General features: G+C 41.4%; 3 protein-coding genes across 6 annotated transcripts in view; 1 reads left to right on the top strand and 2 right to left on the bottom strand.

Moving 5' to 3' along the window:
* mrpl12 (mitochondrial ribosomal protein L12) overlaps positions 1-2,922 on the bottom strand; it is a 3,782-nt gene extending 860 nt beyond the window's left edge. Inside the window, exons 1-5 of the mRNA XM_013913897.1 lie at positions 2,657-2,922; positions 1,019-1,217; positions 846-920; positions 512-649; positions 5-106 (exon numbers count right to left, since the gene is read on the bottom strand). Coding sequence (XP_013769351.1) covers positions 5-106; positions 512-649; positions 846-920; positions 1,019-1,217; positions 2,657-2,715 — 573 coding nt within the window. The 5' untranslated portion in view covers positions 2,716-2,922. The remainder of the gene's footprint in view (positions 1-4; positions 107-511; positions 650-845; positions 921-1,018; positions 1,218-2,656) is intronic.
* A 618-nt stretch (positions 2,923-3,540) lies between these two features.
* LOC102213032 (UPF0585 protein C16orf13 homolog B) lies at positions 3,541-4,978 on the top strand. Its single transcript, XM_005745398.1, has 7 exons — positions 3,541-3,644; positions 3,737-3,939; positions 4,116-4,278; positions 4,359-4,418; positions 4,494-4,561; positions 4,646-4,724; positions 4,806-4,978. Exons 2-7 carry the CDS (start codon positions 3,740-3,742, stop codon positions 4,851-4,853), a joined length of 618 nt encoding a protein of 205 aa, XP_005745455.1. The 5' UTR covers positions 3,541-3,644; positions 3,737-3,739; the 3' UTR covers positions 4,854-4,978.
* A 57-nt stretch (positions 4,979-5,035) lies between these two features.
* Positions 5,036-12,063, bottom strand: part of hgs (hepatocyte growth factor-regulated tyrosine kinase substrate) — a 13,696-nt gene continuing 6,668 nt past the window's right edge. Inside the window, exons 9-20 of one of the 4 annotated variants that reach the window (XM_013913914.1) lie at positions 9,714-9,798; positions 9,066-9,164; positions 8,868-8,963; positions 8,688-8,726; positions 8,418-8,582; positions 8,111-8,321; positions 7,845-8,017; positions 7,624-7,764; positions 7,187-7,370; positions 6,905-7,041; positions 6,623-6,805; positions 5,036-6,441 (exon numbers count right to left, since the gene is read on the bottom strand). In XM_013913914.1, coding sequence (XP_013769368.1) covers positions 6,328-6,441; positions 6,623-6,805; positions 6,905-7,041; positions 7,187-7,370; positions 7,624-7,764; positions 7,845-8,017; positions 8,111-8,321; positions 8,418-8,582; positions 8,688-8,726; positions 8,868-8,963; positions 9,066-9,164; positions 9,714-9,798 — 1,627 coding nt within the window. In that variant the 3' untranslated portion in view covers positions 5,036-6,327. Of the gene's footprint in view, positions 6,442-6,622; positions 6,806-6,904; positions 7,042-7,186; positions 7,371-7,623; positions 7,765-7,844; positions 8,018-8,110; positions 8,325-8,417; positions 8,583-8,687; positions 8,727-8,867; positions 8,964-9,065; positions 9,165-9,713; positions 9,829-12,063 lie in introns of all 4 variants that reach the window. The other 3 variants (XM_013913913.1, XM_013913912.1, XM_013913911.1) reach the window with 3 other exon arrangements.

The following is a 12,063-nucleotide window of genomic DNA, read 5'->3' on the forward strand; positions in this document are numbered from 1 at the left end:
CCACGGTGCCACCTGCTGCCTCCAGGGCTGCTTTTAATTTCTCTGCCTCTTCTTTGGATACGTTGGCCCGGATTTCCTGTGGAAGAGACTCCACTAGTTTCTTAGCCTGTTTCAAATAAAGAGGGCGGAGAAGAAAAAAACAATTAGTGAAATTAACAAATTTGTGCCCACCTGCATCACCTCACCACTCTTGAGAACATGCTGGGAGACATAGCAAACCTACTCATAACAGCACGAATGGATGTGTCATCCTGGATGAGCTGGACTGCATGTACTGTTTTATGCTACCAGCAGTGAGATTTTCATTTGCACCAAAGCAGCTGAAACTGATTCACAAAATAAATTGGACTGATTCTGCAGACTATTATGTAATAATATATGCATATTATTACCTCCAAAGCGTCATCTCATAAACATTTTATATCTCACATTCTAACACCGGCCCGTTAACACTGCTTTTTGCCAAAAGCTACAATAAGCCCGCTTAAATAGCTCCAACAGTGAGACTTACCTGCACCAGATTCAAGCCCTGGATGCAGTTTTTCACTTCCTTTATAAGCTTTACTTTTTCAGCAGCTTTCAATTCTGTCAATTTTACTGTAAAGTGAGTCTTCTCCTTCTTTGCTGGTGCCACCTCCTCCTCTGCAGCCTAGTTGCAAAAGGAACACAATCGAGGTCATTTAACTATGCGCACGGAGCCTCGTTGGCCACATCAACTATGAGTGGCTTTAAATTCTTAAGCTAGACATCTGAAAAAGAACAATAATGATGTATGTTGCTACTTAAGCCATTAATGATTTATAAGGCAGTCTTCAGAACTTCCCTTTAAAAACAATTATCAATACCTGAGCTACAGGAGCAGCTAATGTCGCCATCGCCCCCATCGGCATCATTCCGACACTCTCAATGTTCAGAGTTTTCTGTGGTAAAGACAAACAAGTTATCACTCAACATTTAACACAAACGGACAGCAAGAAGCTCAGACAAAGTGCACTGTGGTTTTAGGTTTCCCACAAACCTTGAGGAGTTCGTTGAGATCGGACACCTCTAACAAGGTGAGGCTGGCTATGTCACTGACAAGCCGCTGGATTTTGGGGGAATACTGTTTGGGGGCTCCATCTAGAGGAGGGGTGGCGATGGCATCTGAAGACGAGGCTGGACTGGTTTTCAGAAGTCTGACAGCACATAAGGCTGGTGTCTGCCGCTGAAGCTGTTGCCTGGGAAAGTGAAAAGCGATTAGCTAAACGGCAGACTGTATCCACAAATTCAGTATGGTGTGGATCACACCTGGCATCATCCACTGCCATATTTTGACTTCGTCTACTGCTTTACAAAACAATCCTTCTTACATTTAGAGTGCAGACTGCCTAACTTATGCATAATTAATGGTCTCAATTTGCAAACCAAATTTGCAAACCAAATAACCCCTCAAGCTTCTCACCGTGTAAAGACAGTAGCTATTACTATGAGATGGGTTTGCTTTCTTATTTCACCTGGAGGACACTTTTATGCTTATTGCTTTGCAGTTTAACAGCTCACAAACAAATTATGGTAATTTGGCAAGCAAAAAACCCTGAAATTCCAGTTTTGCATCAGCAAATAATGCTATACAAAAACACCACACCACAAAGGATTTGGCAGGATTCTGCAGGTACTGGCTAGCTTTGGTTGGAGAGTCACGCATCCCTGGTAAGAATAGTAAGAAGAGATTTGTTGTATGTTATATGCGAGATGGCACAAGAATGCAGAGCAGTAACGCTTAGGGCGGGCAGGACTGGTTGACATTATGGCAAGTACCTGTGAGCTAAGAAATCAACCATTATATTCTGGCAGTAAGGACAGATTTCAGGAATATTGTAGGTTTATTACAAAGGCACACTCTGCAACACGAATATCCAACTTGAAAACCTTTGGAACATGATCAAGTTTCATGTAAGCAGAATGTACAATAATAATATCAATTGAATTATAACCCTCACAGATGCAATTTATTTACCCGTTCTGTGTTACACCTTCCCTGTTGAGGTTACAATTGCATTATATAACAAAGGTTATATATCAGCTCAATCTTTGTTACCTATCATCGTTTAGCAACCTCGCTATTCTGTAATCAAAGAAAGTATGCAGACCTAGAAATGCACTGTGGAAGGGGGGCAGGAAGCTCAGTCCTGTTAGTAAAACTGACAGCATGGTGGTTCTTCATGCCTTCTCAAACATCTCAGACTTGGAATTTCACAATAACAGACCTCAGCTGAGCAGTTGCTCTTCATTGATTGCAGGGTTAGGGTTAGTCCCATTTGACCAGTGTAGGTAAGAAAAAAAAAGGTCAAAGCCATGCTTCTCTTAGATTTTTTTTAAGACGAAGCCATGAAGGTATACTGCGTTTTGTGTCATTAGTCGGACAGCAGGGCTCAATTGGTCACGTTGTTCAAGTTGAAGCCTGCGATGGAACCCTTAACGTCGGCTAACCTACTTAGCACACAGCCGCAAACCACTAAACTCATTTCTGTGCTCACACAACGCGCATCGTCTGTCTTTAGACGAATTAAAAAGACAACATCGTGTTCTCCATCCAAATTAAGCGGCAGCAGTGGCCGGCTCTCTGCCCTTGAAGCCGCAGACACTCGGATACAGGTGTACTCCGCCTGTTACGTACCGATGCGTGCTGGCTGCGGCTCGCAGCGCGGTGCGGAGGCAGCGGCTGGTGCAGAACATGCAGACGGTAAATGGAACCGGTGGTCCTCTCTCTGAGAAACAGACAAATTTATCACACACACGTCTCCTTCCAGCGGATCCTCTGCCTCAAAAGCACATGGCGTCCCCGCTACTCCTGACCTACCCACAATGCATTGCGTGAACTGTTAAAAAACCTCAATTCAACTGCTACGGGAGCCCACAAGGGACAATGAATGTGCGTGAGAGAGCGACAGAAAGAAAGTAAGTTTGAAATAATAATAATAATAATAATAATAATAATAATAATAATAATAATAATGTCCAGTCTCATCTTCCCATCTCTAGCATTATCACTTCAATGCCATGCAGTGACTCATAGTGCTCGATTATCTGTTTTTCCATCCAGGTGTCTTTACTGCATTGGCAGTGTGGTTGGGATCATTCTAATGCTCAAAAATTAAGCTGTTACAGTCACATGCTTTCCAGGTGGAATTGCATAGTGGATCAACATCTGAAGGGATTTTGCTGTGTTCAGAATTCATCAGCTTTGACATTATCCAAAACACCACTGGCTCAGATTCAGCCCGAAACCAGATCCAGATCCGAGGTCCTGTGTTTGGACTTTCTTAACAAGGCTTAACAAAAGAAAAGAAAAAAATAGTAAATGAGTGAAAAGTCAGAATTGGAGAATTATTGGTCAAGACCACTTTAAAAATGTAAAGTGGACTGGCTCCTTGCAAGCAAAGTAGAAAGAAATAAGAGGCAACTCAAGACTATAGCTGTCCTATTATTTGCTGTGCATGTGCATATGTCCTACCTGTAGCGTACCAATGCTGGGCACTTGGACACTGGGAAGGAGCATGAAGGAAATCCTCTTAACCAGGTAATCTCTCCACCCATCTGCTGCTACTGTCTTCCACCAACATGCCATTCCCTCCACTGGCCTTTATCGCCAGTGCAAATAAAAGGTAAGAAGCATCCGCTAAGAGAACAATGCAATGCATGGGAGTGCAATGCTAGATAAAAGAGGCACACATCTTTTCTTTTCTTTTTCCTTCAGGCCATGCTGCTGTCTCCTCAGGCTGAAAGGAACTGGGAGAGTGTTTGTTCAGTGCTCGAAGATGTGTTGGAGAGCCAGTCACACAGGCAGTTATTTGCTTTAGAGCTTGGTTCTGGAACTGGCCAGCATATCATACGGTTTGCTCAGAAGATGCCCTTTGTCATTTGGCAGCCATCAGACATCAAAGAGGATTCTCTAGAGAGGTTTGTGCCTTTCAGAAAGTGCTTGCCATGTTGACGTGTCAGTATAGTTATGTGTGACAGAAAGATTTACGAACATATTCCAGTTAAATCAATGATGTATTTAAACAAGTGATTTGTTGAAGTCTATGGATTTGACATTAAATCTAAAATGAAGCTCGCACACACCTTGTTGGCAGTATCAAGGCATATATTGCTGCAACCCAAGCAAAGACGGTGCTACCACCTGTTCACCTGGATGCCAGTGATCCGTGGGAGAAATGGGCAGGACTGAGTCACAACTCCTGTGACGTTATTATTTCCATTAATTTACTGCAATACAGCTCCTTCAAAACAGCCCAGGTAGGCCTGGTTGCTTATAAATCAACTGAAGAGATTGAGATAAATCCCCACAGTATTTTATTCACTTATCATTTTCTCAGGGAGTGTTCAGTGGAGCAGGACAGATCCTCAAACAAAACGGCCTTTTGATAACATATGGGGTACGTAATGATAGTTAATTACACTACAAATAAACCTGAACCTACTAACTGATGTCAAATTAAAACATTTCTCAGGTGTATGCTGTTAATGGCATCATCACACCAAGTTGTAATGAAAAGCTGGATGAGGAGCTACGAAAAATGTGAGTAGCAGCTATTTGGTAATATGTGTATGTGGTTGGCTGTTAGGATAAGATATGGACCATGTTTGGTTCTGCTGCATACAGGAATCCAGACTGGGGTCTTCCAGATATCGACGTGCTCAGACAGCTGGCCTATGGGAACGGGATGCGTATGGAGCGGATAGTAAGTCATGTATCTCGGCTTGGAGGCGATTCCACCTCCCAGCAGCATGTCTTTTACACTTGTAATGTTTCCTTCTTTTAGATTGAGATGGAAGAATACTACAAATGCCTCATCTTCAGAAAACTCTAAAGAAGCCAAAATACCAAAAGGACATTAATTAGTTCACATCAGTTATGAGTGTAAGTCTATAGTCTTTATATTTGTAAGACAATTCTGTAATCTGATAATGGATATAGTTGAATAAAAGCTTTAAAAAAAACCAAAAAAACCCTCCTCTGTGTGTGGTTACAAAATACAAGTCGAGGCACGTGGACAGTAAGAACCAGATATTTATTAAATATAATTTTAAAATTACTTCAAAGTCAGATCAGTATGTTGGAATAAAGAAGTTCACAGATGCCAACTGAAGAGTTACAGAAACCACTGATTGGGTGTGTGATACATACATGCAGCACATCATGTTTGCTCTGCAAGCTTTTCTTCACTTCTGGATACTCAAGTAGACTTTCGAAAGAGTGCCCACATGTACTCCCGATGCAGGCATCTGTATATGTGAAAACTACAACTAATAGAATGTAGGCTGGGACTCCTGGAGGAAACTTGCACTTTATTACAGGTTAAGTTCATATGCTTCTATTTTGTGATGGCACTTGATGTTCGGCAACACCAGTCGCTTTAACAGAAGGGATGCAAGATGCTATTAGAACTGCTGGACTGCTTTTAGTATGAATATTTTATTGTTACTAATTGTGGATTTTTAATGATTTAGTTAATTAAGTATAATTGATGAAGACGAAACAACCACCCAGCTAATTTTCTAAACAGTTTTCCCACAACGTGCCAATCCCTGCATCGTCTCTGAAACTATATTAACACACAGTTGAAGCAGCACACAACAAATAAATGCCCCCCCCCATTAAAAAAGAAGACTAATTTGTAATTATGAGAAGGGATGATATGAAAACTACTGCTTATGCATTAGTGAGATTTTTTCCAGGTGTCTGACTGTGCTGTCACTCTTCAGACATACCAACAGCATCTTAAACAGTGAATACAGATGTTTCTCAGTCACATCTTAAACTGTTAAAACACGTTGAAATAATTTGCTTCCATTCCAGAAAAGAACTGAAATTTCAACATGCAAATTTGGATTTAGAAAAATGTGAGACAAAGGATGGTTGCATCTTCTTCTCTCTCTCTCTTTTTTTTTTTTTTTTGTTTTTTTTATCTCCTAAATGGTCATATTTTCTGTAACTTTAATACCACTGACTATTTCTGCTCTTCAGTTATTCATTTAATAAGGAGATACTACATACATATCAGCTGGAAAGGAGGAGGAAGAGGGTGAAGGTTCTTGGTTATGGTGCTTCCCATTGCAGCTTCACCCCTCCTGATTTTTATACTTCAGCGGGGGAGAGGCAAGGAGAGCAACAGTTCTGCAACATCATCACAATATTTCACGTTGCCACAAAAATCACAGCGAGGTGGAAAGTGGGAATTATGTGTGTGTTTCCAGAGGGTATCCTCAGAGTCCAGAGAGGGAAGAAAAAGACCAAACAGGGAGAGGAGCTGTAGTGTGTTAGACCCAGCAGCGTGAGGCCCTTCAGTCGAAGGAGATGAGCTGTGCCTCTGCGCTGCCCGGCACGGCTTGAGGTGCCTGCTGCTGCGGCTGCTGAGGCTGTTGCTGCTGCTGCGGGGGGCCACCAGGGGGAGCAACCTAGCAGCATGAATGCACAAGTAAAAATAGGAAGATTAGCCAGGACTGACATTTAAATAACCTAAATAAAAATACCAAAGATAAAAATAAAGAAAGCTTTCATGCGTTAACTGTGAATGACAGTTGAACCAATTAACTTTTAGTCTGTCAGAAGCTTCAAATACATAAATATACAACTGACCTGCTGATACATGGGCTGCTGGCCTGGCATGTACTGCTGTTGGGGGGGCATATTGGGGTCCTGTCCCGGCAATGCTGAAATCATGTTCTGCATATTGTATGGCTGGTAACCCATATAACCCATACCGTTAGTGGGGGGTGCCTGGGACATGGGGGGCATACTCTGCGCCTGAGAGGCCACATTCTGCACAAAACACAGAGAACGGTGAGATGCATTCATCTTTAAACGTTTTTGTGGCATTTCATGTATTAATCAGAAAATTTAAGTGGAGCTTTGTCAGACCTGGTAACCCTGCGTAGGTGTGGGCTGATAGGTGGAGTAGGGTGGACTAGTTGTGGGTGGAGCCTGACCAGGCGGAGGAGCGGGCTGCCCATTAGTTCCTGGAGGTGGGTACATGTATGCATTAACCATATTGGGATCTGAAAGAAAGGGGGGGGGGGAACACAAAACATTGTAGTGAACGATTAAGATTTTAGATCATATCGCTAATTGTAACACCAGATGACCAAAGTTGGTAGATTTCTTGTCTTTTCAGCTGATCCTTTTTCTTGTGAACCTCCTCACCTGTGGTAGGACCAGGCATAGCCTGGTACTGTGCTGGTGCAGTCTGCCCTGGCTGATTCATATAGATGTTGTGCATAGGTGAACCCTCCACAGAACCAGCGGGGCTGAAAGTGCCTGGGTAGCTGGGCGGAGCACCGGGTTGGTATACCACCCCTCCCGCGACATTGGGGGGCAAAGACTGCATCTACATAACAGCAAATAAAGACAGCATTAAAATTTCACCAAAAGATTACAATGAACTTAAAAAAGTTCAAAAACATAAAAAGTCTCCCGCTGAAATCTAAAAAAATGTTTCATTAGCTGAAATTTATTCTTTAGGTTCATATATTTCTGCTATTATTGAGACATTTGGTTTCTGCAATATCAAGTGAATTTACTGACTAGATTATCCTTGGGTTGAGTTCAGTCTGAGGCCAGATGGAGTATAAAATGTGTACCTGGGCATAGGGAAGAGAGAAAGCAGGCATCTGGGCCCTCATCTGGATGGTGTGCTTCTGCTGCTCCAAACGCATCTGCCTCTCTTTCTCCTGCTCCTGGAGGCGCTGAATGGCCAACTGTCTTTGCATCTCCAGGTACTCCTGCGGTCCAAAGAAATACCTGTGAGCATGGTAATGGCCTATTATATCTGAACTCTCATTGAACAGATTCAGTTCAGTACCTGTTTCTTCTGCCTCATGATCTCCAGTTTTTGTGCCAGCTGGATCTGCCTCTGTCTTTCCGCTTCCTCTGCAGCGCGACGCAGTTTCTCTCTGTGTTCGTCCCGGAGTGCGTTGAGAGCGGCCCGAGCATCACGAACCTGAGCTAGCTTGTCCTGCAGCCCTTCATAATACACTGACAAGACACAGATCATCACAGTTCAGAGCCTGGACACGTGGAGAGAGAAATCTATAAACATGGACACAATTACACAAGGCCAACGCTTACATCGCTTCTCATCTAGCTGGTTGAGGATGTCCAAAAGCTGTGGGTGCATGTTGTTGATGGACTGGAAGAGTGAGAGCACAGCGCTGTCGTTAGTGATGCTTCGCCCACGCATGTGGTTGCTCTTCATGCGGTTCAGGAAGGTGGTGACAGCATTCTGCAGAGCCTTCAGAAACTGCTCATGGTTCTCCTCTGATTCGCCATTCTGGTACTGCTGCTGAAAGAGGGGATGAACAGGGCAAACCATGAGCAGGGGCTCATTTGTGTTTAGCTTGATTTTGGTTTTTTAGAGCTCACAACTTCAGCATACCTCCACTATGTTGACAGGCTGGACAGGGACGTGACTTTCCACGGGCTGACTGATTGCCGGAAGTGGCTCAGCCAATGTCACAGGGGCAGGGGCTGAGGGGGTGGGACTCTTGCGAGCCTCTTCCTGTTTTTTCTCCCAATATGTTCTGTTCAGGTAACGGGCCAGCTGGAATGATGTCATATTTCCTTATTAGCTTTAAAAGCACGGTGTAGCATTTCCATTAATCAGCAATACTGTTAACATTTGAGAAGAGCAATATACCACATGTACCTCAGGATCTACATCTTCAGCTGATGGAGCAGAGGAGTTCTGCAATGCGTTTCATAATAGTCAAAAAAAGAATGCATTTTAAAATTTGCTTAACAATAATAAAAATCTTTCAAACATGCTTTTAAAATCATACTCTACAAAAAATGTTTTCATAAGTGATTTTGCTGGAAACAGCCTTACCACAGGGGAAGTGTAGAGGGTACTGACTGGGGGAGCTGAGGAAGTCACTGGGGTGGGATCGGTTTTGGGATACATCGAGTACGAGTTCTTATGTCTCTGCAATTGAGCATTCAGCTGTGTGTCAGCTTTTATTCTATATACTAGCTGAAAACAAACACATCCATACCCAAAAATGAGCATTTCAGCTTAGCAACCCACCATTCGCTCCTTCTCCTCAGCCTCACTTTGAGAAAGGGCTATGGCCAGCTGCAGCTCCTCCTCCTCCTGCAGGGCAGCCTCATCTCTCTTGGGGGGCATCTGGTGAGAAAGAAGAGCAGGAGAAATATATAGCAGGAGAGTCCAACAGCGAAAGCTTGGCTGCAACTGGATCATCTAAATTACAACAAATCTACAATAGAATAGCTGAAAAAGAAAACACTAAAGGTTTCATAATGACCACAAATAAAGCCCAGACATTCAGCTTGATTGAAATGCTGTAGAATTACATTAAGAGAGCTCTGCCTGCAAATCTCAGTGAACCAAAGCAACACTGTAGGAAAGATTGGGACAAATTTCCTCCACAGCAATATGGGAATTAAAGTCAGCTAGAAAAAACTGATTTCAAGTGATTGCTGGTAAAGGTGGTTCTTTAAGCTAATGAATGATGGGGTGTACATGACTATTTATTTCCAGTGTGACAATTTTGGCAACTTTTTCCAAAAAGGCTAGAAAGCTGTCTAAAATGTAAAAAAACAACAACAATATAATAACTCGAAAATCATTTAAGTCCTATATTTAACAGGTAACAAAACAAAAACAAAAAATCTAGAAAGACAGTGATTGATATAAAGAGTTTCAAATTATTACCTGTGACTGCTGGGACAGTGGGCTGGTCAGGTACTCAGGTGGCAGTTCAGCAGAGCCTGAGGAAGGGGCTTTTCCTTCAGCTTTCCTAAGTGGAGGAGAGAGGGAGGGGTGGCTGCTAAGGAAGAGGGATCAGGGAGGACAAATAACCTTGTAAATCAGAGTTTCAAGCATGCTGCTTGAAACAACAGTAGCACTCCAAAGAGAGAACAATACAACAAAACATCACGGGAAACACTTTCAAGTTACTCCCATTTGGATTTCCTATTAGTTAGGTTGTTTAATATTTCTGCTAAGTACTCTTTAAAATACCAGAATAGGGAGGATCGTGTAGGTTCAGGTTTATTAGATTGATCAGTATTGCTGAACTATGAAATAGTTTGGGTGCAGTGTATTTTTTGCATACAGGTATAACAGAATAGCTTTAGTGTTTTGTTTTTTAAAACGTGAGTATGAACTTATACAAAATGCAGCAAGATATAAAAAAAACCTGTTTTATTGATTGAAAAATACACTATATCGGATTCATACCGGTATCGGCAGATATCCAAATTTATGATATCAGTATCGGACATAAAAAAGTGGTATCGTGCCATCTCTAATTACTTCAGCATTATTTATTGTTGTATGTGCGACGATGTTCATACAAATTTTGTCCAGATTGCCCCCCCCCCAAATTGTGGAAGAGATAGTGAAAATACAGATATATATACACACACATACATATACTATCATCATTATAATAATATTATCATCATCATCATCATCAGAATGTCTGTTTTCTGCTGCAGGAAAAACGGCCTCAAACCACAACTGTTGATATGCTCACTTTGCTTCGTTGCAGCCGCCACATGCTCTTTTAAAAGGATCCCACACACATACTCACTCATTCACTAGCTCACGTGTGTGTACACACATACACATTAGCGCTACCTCAATCAAGAAATATAATACTGTCAGAACTTGTTTTTTTGCTACTAATGTAAGAAAGTTTTCTAATAAGGAAATAACATTTTAATTTATAAGGCATAAATTAAAATGTTATTTACAACATAAAACAAGGCGTTTTATGTTGTTTGCATAACTTATTTTATAATACAGTATTATTTATTATTTTCTTTTGCACTTAAACATTTTTCTTAAGGAATGCTGTCCAATTCCTGTGTGATGTGGGATTCTAGGTGTTCTTTGCTGCTTTCAATCAGTGAAAGGTATGGAGTGCAGGCATATTCTTCAACTACTGTCTTGCAAAGCCTTCCCTGAAAAAGACGTCATTTGGCTAGGAGCGTATGTTGTTCTAAAAACGTTCAGTGCCGATAATGCCTTTCCAGATGTGCAGGCTGCCAGGTCCCCAGTACCATCAAGAATGCAACTGACCACTGATAGCAAACCACCTCCTCTTCAGTCCAGAGGATATAATATTCATGTTTTCCAAAAAGAATTTCAAATTTCAATTCATCTGACAACAGAACACTTTTCCACTTTGCTTCAGTCCATTTTAAAAGCCAGCGCTTTTCTTACTTTCTTCTGATGCCAAAAGAAGGAAACTGAACTGCTTTCTGAGCTGTTCATTCTGATAGACATCAGTTAAAAACATATTAAACAAGCTCTTGTTGACACTGTTTATTAATCATCTCCATTTTATTTTGAGCCTGGTTTTGTATTGCTATTAACTGTATTTTAATTTTCTATCATATTTCATTATAATTATTCTGTTTGCACAGCACTTTGTGACAACATGTCTTGTGAAAAGCCTTATAAACTTTACTTACTTACTAGACAGGCTCACAAACATAGTCTGCATGTTTTCACAATCCATCTATTTCTTTTCTTTTTAGAAAAAAAACTTAACTACTCATGTTGCAGCATACTAAGTACTTCCTGATTTTAGCTTGACACGTCCAGCTAAAATCTTTCTGCATTGTCCTGTGAATTACCAGCTGCGAGTGAGACAATTTAACGACTGCTTGGAGCAGTTGACTACACAGCATGTTTCACCCAGTGTTACCAGCAGTCTTTCAGTATCAGCTGCCAAACATGTGCAAACATGCCTCAGAACACGTTACACAGTCGCAGACATAATTTGCATACGTTTACATAGTTTATTTTTAAAACCGGCATTATCTTCAAATATCTACATACCATTTTTTCATTATAAGTCTTTCCATGTTTTTCTTTAATGGTATTTGTTCCAACTTCTCAAAACACACTCTCACTCATTAGTACATTTTCATCACTACCCTTAATCAACTTAACGTGCTGCACATCCTTTCCAGCTTTATCTTTTTGTCTAGGTAGTCGTAGAGCTGGGCGATAGAACGATAACGATATGTATCGCGATATAACTTTTACT

Source organism: Pundamilia nyererei, unplaced genomic scaffold (assembly GCF_000239375.1).
Source record: "Pundamilia nyererei isolate P.nyererei 1_Seehausen unplaced genomic scaffold, PunNye1.0 scaffold00158, whole genome shotgun sequence".
Classification (NCBI taxonomy): domain Eukaryota; kingdom Metazoa; phylum Chordata; class Actinopteri; order Cichliformes; family Cichlidae; genus Pundamilia; species Pundamilia nyererei.